General features: G+C 43.9%; 1 protein-coding gene across 1 annotated transcript in view; it reads left to right on the top strand.

Moving 5' to 3' along the window:
* LOC118384755 (immunoglobulin superfamily member 11-like) overlaps positions 1-5671 on the top strand; it is a 119507-nt gene extending 113836 nt beyond the window's left edge. The window contains exon 7 of the mRNA XM_035771496.2: positions 187-5671. Coding sequence (XP_035627389.2) covers positions 187-712 — 526 coding nt within the window. The 3' untranslated portion in view covers positions 713-5671. The remainder of the gene's footprint in view (positions 1-186) is intronic.
* Positions 5672-13260: the final 7589 nt, after the last annotated feature.

The following is a 13260-nucleotide window of genomic DNA, read 5'->3' as shown; positions in this document are numbered from 1 at the left end:
ATTTTATTGGTAAAAAAAATGGCTTTTCTTTCACAAACAAGGATATTTCTAAGTGACCCCAAACTTTTGAACGGTAGTGATGTTGATGGAAATACGATAAAGAGTGACATATTACTTAAGAGATTGAATTGGATATGAAAACTGTTAACCCTATAGTGACCTCCCCATGCCCTTTGTGCTTTACAGGGAGGACGACCTGCCCCCTAAGAGGTCGTCTTCAGTGAAAGCGTTTCACGCCGATGCCTCATCCTCTGAGAACGACACCCTGACGTCCACCAACACCTACAACAGCCGCTATTGGCACAACCCCAAGCCCAACTACGACACCAACTCCTACACCCGCTACAACGGCGACACGCGCCAGACGTTCTCTACGGGGCAGGCGGGTCACACAGGTCAAACGGGGGGACATGCAGCGCACACAGGACACGGGACGCTAGCTCCGCCAGGCTCCGCACCCCTGGCCCGCCAGGCCTACTCTAATGGTAGCCACACACTCCCCCCGCCCAAGACTCTGGTGGTCACCACCAACTCCGCCCCCTCCCCTCCCACCATGGTGCGCAGCAATGGCTCGGTGAGCCTGAAGCCCGTGACGGTGGCATCGCATGGCGGGTACACACACTCGTACGCCGTAAGCCAGGCCACGCTGGAGCGCATGGGCGCCGTGCCCGTCATGGTGCCAGCCCAGAGCAGAGCAGGCTCTCTGGTCTAAAGTAAACTGTTACTGGGCTGAACCAGCCTGCCTCCCCACTTCTCTGATTCTCCCTTTTTAACTCATAAACAGGATTTTACAATACCGACTTAATCTCATGCCAACGTCTCCAAGTTCAGGACCCCGTTTAAAAGCAGCTCCAGGTGTTCTATTCCTATTGGTTGGTTTTGTATCTCTTCTTGGGTGTGGTTGTCTCGCACTGGTTCCTTGGATTAAATGGCTGTAACCAATGGGATTATCGCACAAAAGTTACACATAATCTTCAGACTTTTCAGGTGATTGTGGCTGTGGGTTTTGGACTCATCACGACAGTGAGCATTAACCGTTTAATGTCTGTTTTAACCACATCTAGACACTCCGAATCCTGCAAGTCCCCAGGGAGAGGCATCCGATCGTGCATGTATATTCCATTGAAAACTAACAGCCAGATTCTTGCTATTATTTCATATCACTCAGCTATTGCGGTGATAATAATTGTTTCGTATCTTTAAAAAATGACAGAGATGTTCTTTGATTCACTGCAGTGGTCTTACATGAACAGAACCATGGCGGTGGGAATGGCCTTAGAAGAGCAGAGAGTTACGGAAGGAATTTCTGCTGAAGTACCAAATAGCAGAGACTCAGAATGGCACAACACAGTAGAATGGTCCCGTAATTGAACAGGGGGTTTTCTGATTCTGTCCGTTAGTTCCAACTTCAGCATGTTCATTTGTTTTTGCACAGTAGCACACTTTCATCACCAACCCCTCTGAAGAAATGTCTTATTATAGAATGGTCTTACTGAATGCGTCCTCTGACCTCTACAGTGTTACGAATGGGAGAGATATACCGTAGCCGCTCCAGCGTAAACTTGTAAGGGTTCAGCATTTATATTGATTAGATCCAGTATTGATAATTATGGTTTTACCTCAAGATTCTATTATATATAAAAAAAAATATTTAAAAAACTTTCCCTGAAACTTGAATCTGCAGTTTGAGATATACTGACAGTGTCTATGGAAGTATGTGCTATCGTAAACATGCTGCTGATTCGTTTTTGAACTAAATCCAAATCTCACATCGGTGCTGCTTTGACAATAAAACATCTTATTTCATACATCCTTTCTAAGAAAAATGCTATTTAAAGGGGATTTCCCTTGAGAATGCTGACGATCACTGTTCTGTACCTACTGTCAATGTTGCAACTACTGGTAGCCTAGGTTGTGAATTGAAAAAAAATACTTTTATTCCCAATGGATGCATATTTTACAACTCAATGTGTCTTAACTCAAGAGGTCTTTTAATTTCTGTCAACAGACACTGAACTGAGTTTTGTGGACGGTTGTCTTGCGTTTGTTAAGAAGGGATGTGTGTATTAGCCCTCTGAGGGTGGAGCTGCAAGTTTGGGTGGTGCAATTCATATAAAATGTATCGCAGAAACCCGAAATCTTGATAGTAATAATAATAATATTAATAATGTAACCCTAGTGTAAACAAACGTATACTCTACCAATCGTTTTCCAGGGCAGTTGAATTTTTTTTTTTACAGCTCCAAAATCCCAGCACTAATTATCCACAATGATAGTTGAAAATAAAGGGAATACCAGCTGTATGAAATAGCTAGGTTTGTTTACAGCAGTGTTGTAAAGTGTTGCTATTGAGGTAAGAATCAGAACGTTTCGGAGGGCCATTTTTTGGGGGGGACAGTTTTTAGACCTGAAAAAACGGACGATTTTATGTTTTATGTGAATTTTACAATATTATCTATCCTGCTCTTTGCATCAAAAGTCCTAGTAAATATTCAACTTGATCTTTCACTTGAAAGACAATATTGATATTGTGTGATATTAAATAAAATAACATAAAATGTTACTGTTCATTTTCAGGTAGCCAAAAAAGCACTTCACTCTTGAGAAAAAGCGCCTCCTGTATTTGGTGTCAGGATCTTTCTCCGTTCAGTCTACATAGACTGTACTCAATGATAGCTGTGTTCTCTACAGTATGAATTTGGCCATTCAGTGTGCTCAAAGCTGAGTGTTATTGAAGTTCATTGAAATACGCTCCAGTAAGAATCCATTAGACGCATTCAATTGAACCTCCTCAAGTAAATCAACGAGGATGGTGAGCGCAACTTTCCGTCCTGAAGCAATAAAGACCAACCAGGTGAACCACATTAGGAGGACTTGTTGATGTACAAGATCTTTATCAAACGGTTCCTTTTCTCTCACACTCTGCTCATTGGCTGAGGTCCCTGCTCATTGGCCTATGTGTTATGTCTCATTCCGTCTGTCAGGGAACCAAGATTATATTAATGACTTAATCATTCAAAAGATATTGCTTGATTTGAACTCAAATCGGCTATGACTAAAACACTGTTGGGTATGATCAGGTAATACTCACTACTTTGGAGCGTATGCTTTGCGTATGTTTGGCGTTCGGAGACTTGTTTCAACATCAGAGTGCATCCATATGATTTATGTATGTACTCTTATGTACAGTGCCTTCAGAAAGTATGCATACCCTTTGACTTATTCCACATTTTGTTGTGTTACAGCCTGAATTTTTTGAAAAGGAAATACAGAAATATCTCATTTACATACTGTATGTATTCACACCCCTGAGTCAATACATGTTAGAATCACCTTTGGCAGTGATGACAGCTGTCAGACTTTCTGGGTAAGTCTCCAAGAGCTTTGCACACCTGGATTGTACAATACTTGAACATTATTATTTTCAAAGTTCTTCAAGCTGGTTGTAGATCATTGCTAGACAGCCATTTTCAAGTCTTTCTATACACTTGAAAGCATACCACTGCATACCAACCTGCATACTACTGCTGGCTTGCTTCTGAAGCTATGCAGAGTTGGTCCTGGTCAGTTCTTGGATGGGAGGCCAGATGCTGCTGGAAGTGGTGTTGGAGGGCCAGTAGGAGGCACTCTTTCCTCTGGTCTAAAAAAGACTCTGTGTCGGGTGCTGTCTTTCGGATGGGACATTAAACGGGTGTCCTGACTCTCTGAGGTCATTAAAGATCCCATGACTCTTATCGTAAGAGTAGGGGTGTCCTGGCTAAATTCCCAATCTGGCCCTCAAACCATCACGGTCACTTAATAATCCCCAGTTTACAATTGGCTCATTAATCCCCCTCCTCTCCCCTGTAACTATTCCCCAGGTCGTTTCTGCAAATGAGAATGTGTTCTCAGGCAGTTTCCCTGGTAAAATAACAGATAAATAAAAAGATGTTCAAGCTGATTTGCTGTCAGAACTATAACTTGGCCACTCAGGAACATTCACTGTGTTTTTGGTAAACAACTCCAGTGTAGATTTGGCCTTGTGTTTTAGGTTATTGTCCTGCTGAAAGTTGAATTCATCTTCCAGTGTCTGGTGGAAAGCAGACTGAACCAGGGTTTCCTCTAGGATTTTGCTTGTGCTTGGCTGAAAAACTAGTCCTTAATGATTGCAAACATACCCATAACATGATGCAGCCACCACTATGCTTGAAAATATGGAGAGTGGTACTCAGTAATGTGTTGTATTAAAGTTGTATTAAATTCGCTCCAAACATAACACTTTGTATTCAGGACAAAAAGTACATTGCTTTGCCACATTTCAGTGTTAATTTAGTGCTTTGTTGCAAACAGGATGCATGTTTGGAGTATTTGTATTCTGTACAGGCTTCCTTCTTTTCACTCAGCCAATTAGGTTAGTATTGTGGAGTAACTACAATGTTGTTGATCCACCCTCAGTTTTCTCCTATCACACTAACTCTTAAAGTCACCATTGGCCTCATGGTGAAATCCCTGAGAGCGTTCCTTCCTCTCTGGCAACTGAGTTAGGGAGGACACCTGTATCTTTGAAGTGACTTGGGTGTATTGATCCACCACCCAAAGTGTAATTAATAATTCCACCACGCTCAAAGGGATATTTAATATCTGCTTTGTTTTCACCCATTTACCATTAGGTGCCCTTGTTTGCGAGGCATTGGAAAACCTCCCTGGTCTTTGTGGTTGAATCTGTGTTTGAAATTCACTGCTCGACTGATTGTATCTGTGGGGTATTGTATGTGTGGGGTAAAGGGACGAGGTAGCCATTTAAAAAAATCATGCTAAACACTAATATTTCACACAGAGTGAATCCATGCAACATATTGTTGGTATTGGTATTTTATTAGGATCCCCATTAGCTGTTGCAAAAGCAGCAGCTACTCTTCCTGGGGTCCACACAATACATGAAACATTACATAATACATAATATATGTGAGCACATTTTTACTCCTGAACTTATTTATGCTTGCCATAACAAAGGGGTTGAATAGTTATTGACTCAAGACACTCCTAATTTTCAATTAATTAATTTGCGAACTTTTCTAAAAACACAATTCCACTTTATGGAGCATTGTGTGTAGGCGAGTGAAAATAATCAAAATTGAATCCATTTTAAATTCAGGCTGTAACACAACAAAACATGGGAAAAGTCAAGGGGTGTGAATACTTTCTGAGAAGGCAGTGTGTATGTACTCTGCTGAAAACCCGGGGTTGTTCACTAGCTTGTTGTGTCTGGTCAGACAGACAGACACATCTGCTCTTTATCTCTATAAAACTATTTTTAAAGAGCCGCAGGTTCATGTCAGATGAGGTATGGGTATCTGTTTCCTCGGTTAGACATCTCTTGGGGCGAATCCTAACTTCCACTTAAATGTTTACTTAGTCAAGCATTGATGTCAATGGGAGACTAAGTCAAAATTCAACTTAAAAGTTAGGATTTGTCCCTTAATGAACCTGGCCTGAAACACAACTACTTGAACTAAACCCAGACAAGTGATGGTGGATTGTCTGCTGTGGCCATAAGTTCATGTGTATATAGATATATTGCCAATAGTAAACATTGTAAATATGTAAAATATATATTGTGTTTAAAAGTTGGATTGATATGAAATATGACATTAACACTGGAAGTTGTAATTAATAAATATTGTTAATACATTCTAACTGTAGTTGTGTTAATTGACTTAGTCATTTTAAGACTTATTATTTTAGGAATACAGCTGATCTTATTGGTAGTATACACCGAGTATGCCAAACATTAGGAGTGTAACAGTATAGCTTCCGTCCCTCTCCCCGCCCCTACCTGGGCTCGAACCAGGGACCCTCTGCACACATCAACAGTCACCCTCGAAGCATCGTTACCCATCGCTCCACAAAAGCCGCGGCTCTTGCAGAGCAAGGGGAACCACTACTTCAAGGTCTCAGAGCGAGTGACGTTCACCAATCGAAACGCTATTAGCGCGCACCACCGCTAACTAGCTAGCCATTTGACATCGGTTACAGGAGCACCTTCCTAATATTGAGTTACACCCATTTTGCCGTCAGAACAGCCTCAATTCGGCAGGGTATGGACTCGAAAAGGTGTCGAAAGTGTTCAATAGGGATGCTGGCCCAAGTTGACTTCAATGCTTCCCACAGTTGTGTCAAGTTGGTTGGATGTCCATGCCATGAGACAATTGAGACTGAATTGAGCAGATTGTGGATGTGTGCCATTCAGAGGGTGAATGGGCATGACAAAAGATTCAAGTGCATGTAAATGGGGTATGGTAGTAGGTACCAGGTTTTTCACACTCAACAGTTTCCTGTGTGTATGAAGGATGGTCTACCACCCAAAAACCATCCAACCAACTTGACACAACTGTGGGAAGCAATGGAGTCAACATACTCATTATTGTTATTCACTGTGTATTTATTCCTTGTGTCACTATTTCTTATTTGGTTTAATGAAACATGTACAAAAAATAAATACAATTAAAATAATTACGAATGAATCTGGATCTGCAATAATTCTGAATAAGTAAGTGAATAGTTGCTGATGGATTTAGATTAGCCAAACACCCTGCAGTTAGTTTGAGTAATCAACTATATTCATATATTGGAGCAATGGCAAAAAGCATATTTAAAACACAATAATCCTCAAGGTGTTGCTCGCCATACTATGTCCTTTTCTTACCTTCCTCCTCCAAAGGAATCCTATGAGGGATGGTTTGTAACAGAGGCACTAGCTCTGCTGTGATAAGAGAAATTGGTATTCTTAAGAGATATCGCTCAATTAGGGAATTTGCACTTGAGACAAGCTGTGTGAGCTATTGGGGGCGGGTGAAGATTGTTGTTATTTATTGGGGACTTGGATAGCATGAAGCACAACATATGATCAACGTCCACACAACATATTACAACCTTCACACTGGGCCATAGCTCTTAAAGGGTTGGTTATGGCTGTGTTTTTATCCTCCCTGATCTCCCTGCTCTCTCCTTCTTAACCCTTATAAATGTATTTACAGCCAGGAATGACAATCTGGAGTATAATTTAAGCACCTGCCATTGTTGATCACTGCAGAAACCTTTTATCTTTATTAAACTGTCAGAGCATGGCCAGTCTTTTATGCCTGGCCATGGACATACAGAGTTTTACATGAGATGCCATAAATGTGGCCTTGCTGCTGCTATAAATGAGACTGATGGGACACTGCATATTCAGGCTTTTCTACATTGGCTAGATAGGACACATTTTTTTATAGGTCTCAGTGTATCATATCATATTTAAATATAATAGCTCAGGATTTACAAGTAAATGACAGACTTTCTTGATATTTTCAAAAGGCTCAAAGTATGTTTTGCTTATCAATGTTTATCTAGAACCTTTCCTCACGTTGAATGAACGTTCAGACGACATTCTCAAAACTCTAAAGGCCCTATTGAATAGATTTTCCATGAATTTCTTTCTCAAAGAGAAAAGTTGTGTTTATGTTTGATTTGGGTTAAATGTAAATGTCATCCATCCTGAGGGCATTGGAAAGCGATGGCTTTCATCCGTTTTGCCAAATGTTAATTCTAGTATAACTTTCACCAATACTTGAATAACATTAGAATAACTTTCCCAAACACTACCCCCAAAGCGACACACCTCACCTTCATCCATCACATGATCTCAAAGACAAATGGGTAGGCAGGGACGAGGTGAGCAAATTGAGTCCATCAAAGGGCCTCGCGTTTCGATTTGAATGCACAGTGGTTCTCTCAGGAAAGCACTTGAACATCCATTACATGCCCAAATCCGAATTTCTGCTAGCAGCAGTGGTGTATCTACAGAACACCCAGCATGTAATAGCCTCCATTTTTATTATCCTGGCTGGCTGGCTGGCTGCTATGGCCCTATTTAGGCCTTTGTTATTCATGACTTGGGGATGCAGAGGAAGACTGCTGCCCGGTGCTTGGTGATGCAGGGGCAAAATAATTGGCCTCTAAATGAAATTGCCATATAAGAATGCACTCTCTGAATACCTCATCAACCCACGGTGCAACCCACATACATTAAACAGTAAGGTGCATACAAAGTATAAATTGTTTTCTTGGGTGAAAAATATATTTCTTCAGTATAAGTGCCAGCTGGCAAATCATATTATGTAATAATACAATGCTTTATACAAATGTGACTAGTTACAAGATCCTAAGGTTATTGTAATTATTTTGAACAAAAACTATTCTTTACAGTTTATAAAAGTACAGACTCAGACATTCTAAATGGCATATCATACACTTATAGACATAGACATAGAATGTATGCACACATGACTGTAAGTCGCTTTGGATAAAAGCGTCTGCTAAAATGGCATATATATATATATATATACACTGCAATTGGAAAAGGTAATGGGAAAGTTATGCTGCTATGAAAGAAGGCGAGGTCAGTACATGTGCATCAAAGCTGGGACCAAGAGACTGAAAAAACTGCTTCTAAATCAAGACCATCAGACTGTTAAATAACCATCACTAGCCGGTCTCCACCCAGTAACCTGCCCTGAACTTACTCACTGTCATTAGCCCGCTACCACCCGGTTACTCAAACCTGCAAATTAGTGGCTGCTGCCTAATATACATAGTCATGGAATCACTGATCACTTTAATAATGTTTACATACTGTTTAACTAATTGCATGTGTATATACTGTATTCTAGTCAATGCCGCCCTATTCAACTATTGCTGTATACACACACTATTCTAACCTACGTATTCTACAGATATACTAAATACTCTATCCACATACTGCCCATAATGTCTATAATGTCGACACTTCACATCACATATTGTGGCAAAGAAGGGGGTCGAGTGATAAGTGGCAGATATGTGAGAGCAGAGCTAATAAACGGGCTCTGCCCGATCACTAAAATGGCCACCCCTGTCAGAACTACAGATCACAAAATGGCCGACAGCCAAAACTACAAGTCCCAGAAGCAAGGGGAACCCTCAGAAGGTGGAGCAAACACACAGGTACTGTCCTGTTCGAAAGAACTCTCATTCTTGGGTGATTTGGTGACAGTTTACCACTTAGTTTGTGACAAACGCTCCTAACCTTGAAGAGGTTTGCCACACGTGGTGGAGGATGCAGGCATGGACTAACATACCACTGGTTAGGTAGAAGGAAAAATTAAATAAATGTTCAGTTAGCACTCCAAAGGGGAGTCAGGTTTTTTTTTGTTTTTGCTTTGTTTGGGTAGGACAGTTTTTCAGGAAAATGAGTATGGAGGGAGCCATACAGGCCCTGTTACAAGCGGCGGCCGCCCAACAAGAGGCAACTAGAGCTCAACAAATAGTTCATCAGGATGCAATGCGAATGTATCAGGACACGTTACAGATCCAGCACCGCACCAACCAGCTGCTCACAGAAGAGCAAGAGAGAAACACCCGGGAGTTAAGAGAAGGTCTAAAGGGGCTAGCGGACCAAATTGGGGCTCAATTACCAGCTGCAAATACCCAGAGGAGGGCCATTCATTTTCTTCAAAAAATTACAGCGCAGGATGATGTGGAAGCACATCTTACCACCTTCGAAAGGACGGCAGAGAGGGAGAAGTAGCCGAAAGAAGAATGGGCAGGGCTTCTGGCACCATACCTGGCAGGGGACGCTCAAAAAGCGTATTTCGACCTGGAGTTGAAAGAAGCACAGGAGTACGATAAATTAAAGGGGGAGATCCTGACTAGACTGGGAGTGACCGATACCGTGAGGGCACACCGCTTCCACCAGTGGTCCTACCGACCGGGACAACCCCCACGAACACAGATGTTCGATTTGATTCACCTGGCACGGAAATGGTTGCGACCAGAGACCCGGTCATCCGCCGAGATTGTCGAGACCATCGTACTCAACCAGTTTCAGCGAGGTCTACCCCAAGAAGTGAGACGATGGGTTGGCCAGAACGAGGTATTTTCCGCCGACCATCTTGTGGGCCTGGTTGAACGGTATTGTACGGCAAGAACAGCTGAGCAGGCACAGGAGGAAAGATTCCCGTTCCCCAGGCATGGGCGAACCAGCGGACAGGGTAAGGCTGTCCCAACATATAGAGGGGGAAGAGAGCAGCGTGGGGCCATGAGGAAAGAATCAGAATCAGGCCAAGACACTAAGGGAAAAAACGGAAACCGGGACTGGGTGTCAAGGGGGTCTCCCCCCAACCCCTATTATCTGTTACAATTGTAATCAACCAGGACATATTGCAGCCTATTGCCCTATTAAAGAAGAGCCAATGCAATGTAACCTCGGTGAAAATGAAGATGATATACGGTATGCATGTCCTGTTGTAACCACTGTACTTGAAAGATCAAGAAACAAACAGTTGCAGGCCTAGTGCCGAATCATAAACTGGATACAAGACAGGATATCAGTGTTACATGCATTCATGGGGATACCCGTCTGTACCCCACGGCCTTAGTGAGCATACAAACAGAGAACGGTCTGCTGGATTATGAGGTCGGCGTGGTCCCAAAGATGCCATATGATGTAATATTGGGTAGAGACTTTCCTAACTTTGCGAAGTTAGGCCACAAGAATGGCATATTTGAGAATCCAACAACCCTGACCAAGCAGGAAGAAGCATGGGGCCTTCAACCAAAGCCAAGAAAAGAGGTCTCCCAGGGGACAACATCACAGGTGCTAGTAGGGGAGGAGGAGGATGAAGTGGCAAACCTCGCTGATGACGAACAGCCCGGTACTAGTGGGGCTGGGGTCGATCTGAATCCAGAGAACGACGATATAGAACCAGCAGACCTGGCAGAGTCCTTGCCTAATTTTGGGACGGCCCAAAACCAGGATCCAACCCTGCAACAAGCCAGAGCAGATGTGCAGGTCGTAGATGGTACTCCCATAAATGGTGGGATGATGCCTAATAGTTTCCCCCACTTCATCATGAAAAAGGGTTTGGTGTACAGAGTCTCGAAAATAGGGGTTGATGTGGTGGAACAGTTGTTGGTTCCCACTCGGTACCGGAGGACAGTACTGGATCTAGCTCATGGGCACATTCTGGGTGGACACCTTGGTATCAATAAAACCAGAGACCGGATTGTAAGGAGGTTTTACTGGCCAGGAATTCAAGCTGAAGTGGCTCGGCATTGTGGAGAGTGCCCGGAGTGCCAGTTAACAGCTCCCCGACCAGCTTTTAGAAGCCCGTTAGTGCCACTCCCCATAATCGAAACGCCATTTGAGAGGATAGCGATGGATTTAGTGGGCCCACTACCCAAATCCGCCAGAGGGCACCAATACATTCTGGTCATTCTAGATTATGCCACTCGCTACCCAGAAGCCATTCCCCTTCGGACGATGACTTCCAAAAATATCGCAAAGGAATTAGTGCTCTTGTTCACCAGGGTAGGGGTTCCAAAGGAGATCCTTACCGACCAGGGGACCCCCTTTATGTCCCGCCTTATGGCGGACCTTGTAAACTGTGGCAGGTGAAACAGTTGAGGACATCGGTTTACCATCCTCAGACGGACGGGCTGGTTGAGAGATTCAACCGAACCCTGAAGTCAATGCTCAGGAAGGTAATCGATAAGGATGGGAAAAACTGGGATTGCATGTTGCCGTATCTGATGTTTGCCATTAGAGAGGTTCCTCAAGCCTCGCTGGGGTTTTCTCCCTTTGAGCTGGTATATGGGAGGCATCCCGGGGAATCTTAGACATCGCCCGGGAAACCTGGGAGCACCAATCCACCCCGTATACTAGTGTCATAGAGCACGTCACGGCAATGCAAGACAGGATAGCCACAGTCATGCCCATCGTCAGAGAGCACATGAGACAAACACAAGAACACCAGCGGCACACTTATAACCGGCAGGCTACCCTGAGGGAATTTCAACCGGGAGATAAGGTGTTAGTGCTGATCCCCACAGTAGAGTGTAAACTACTAGCCACATGGAAAGGGCCATATGAAGTACTGGAGAGAATAGGAGAAGTCAATTATCGGATCCGACAGCCAGGTCGACGGTCCCAGGAACAGATTTATCACATAAACCTGTTAAAAGCATGGAGAGAGAGAGAAACACTAATGGTCACATACCCCACACACATTCAGGAGACAGCCGAAGTAAATATTTCACCCACTCTGTCCCCAGCGCAAGTACAGGAAGTAAAGACCCTGATCCAGAAAAACAGAGATGTGTTCTCAGAGGTACCTGGCCGAACTGAGGTTACGGCTCATGATATCGTTTCCCTACCAGGGAGAAAAGTGAGTATGAGGCCATATCGGGTACCCGAGGCTCGACGGGCCGCGATTAGAGCAGAGACTGAGAAAATGTTGACAGCTGGAGTGGTTGAAGAGTCACATAGTGAGTGGTCTAGCCCAATTGTGATGGTCTCCAAGCCCGATGGGTCGTTGCGGTTCTGTAACGACTTTCGGAAGGTAAATGAAATCTCGAAGTTTGATGCCTACCCCATGCCCCGAGTAGATGAACTACTGGAGAAAATTGGTCATGCTCGGTACATTACAACCCTTGATCTGACAAAAGGGTACTGGCAAATTCCTCTGACCCCCAGGGCCAAAGAAAAGACAGCCTTTGCAACACCTGACGGTTTGTTTCAATACACCGTCATGCCATTCGGCTTACACGGGGCCCCAGCAACCTTTCAACGGCTCATGGACAAAGTCTTAAACCGCACAAGGCATACGCCGCAGCTTATTTAGATGACGTGGGGATCTACAGCCCAGATTGGGAATCCCATTTACCCCGGGTACAGGCAGTGTTAGATGCCCTTAGAAAGGCAGGGCTCACGGCAAACCCTGCCAAGTGTTATGTGGGGTTAGAGGAAACAGAGTATCTGGGATACACTGTGGGAAGAGGGTTAATGAAACCCCAACATAAGAAGGTGAAGGCAATTAGAGAATGGCCGAAACCAGTAAATAAGAAGCAGGTCCGAGCCTTCCTAGGGCTGACCGGTTACTACCGGAAGTTCATCCCAAGTTATGCCACAGTGGCCGCCCCACTTACCGACATGACTAGAGCCAGAGGGCCAAACATGGTCAAATGGGATGAAAGGGCCACCAAAGCATTTAGGACATTACAGGAGGCTCTCTGTTGTAACCCAGTGCTGGTGGTACCAGACTTTGAGAGAGAGTTTGTGGTTCAGACGGATGCCTCAGAGGTCGGCTTGGGAGCAGTGCTATCCCAAGAGGTAGAAGGGGTGGAACACCCCATCCTGTTTTTAAGCAGGAAGCTGGAACCACGGGAAACCAACTACTCAGTCGTTGAGAAAGAGGCGCTGGC

Source organism: Oncorhynchus keta, chromosome 1 (assembly GCF_023373465.1).
Source record: "Oncorhynchus keta strain PuntledgeMale-10-30-2019 chromosome 1, Oket_V2, whole genome shotgun sequence".
Taxonomy (NCBI): domain Eukaryota; kingdom Metazoa; phylum Chordata; class Actinopteri; order Salmoniformes; family Salmonidae; genus Oncorhynchus; species Oncorhynchus keta.
Note: the sequence above shows the minus strand (reverse complement) of the source record. Positions and strands in the feature narration are given on the sequence as shown.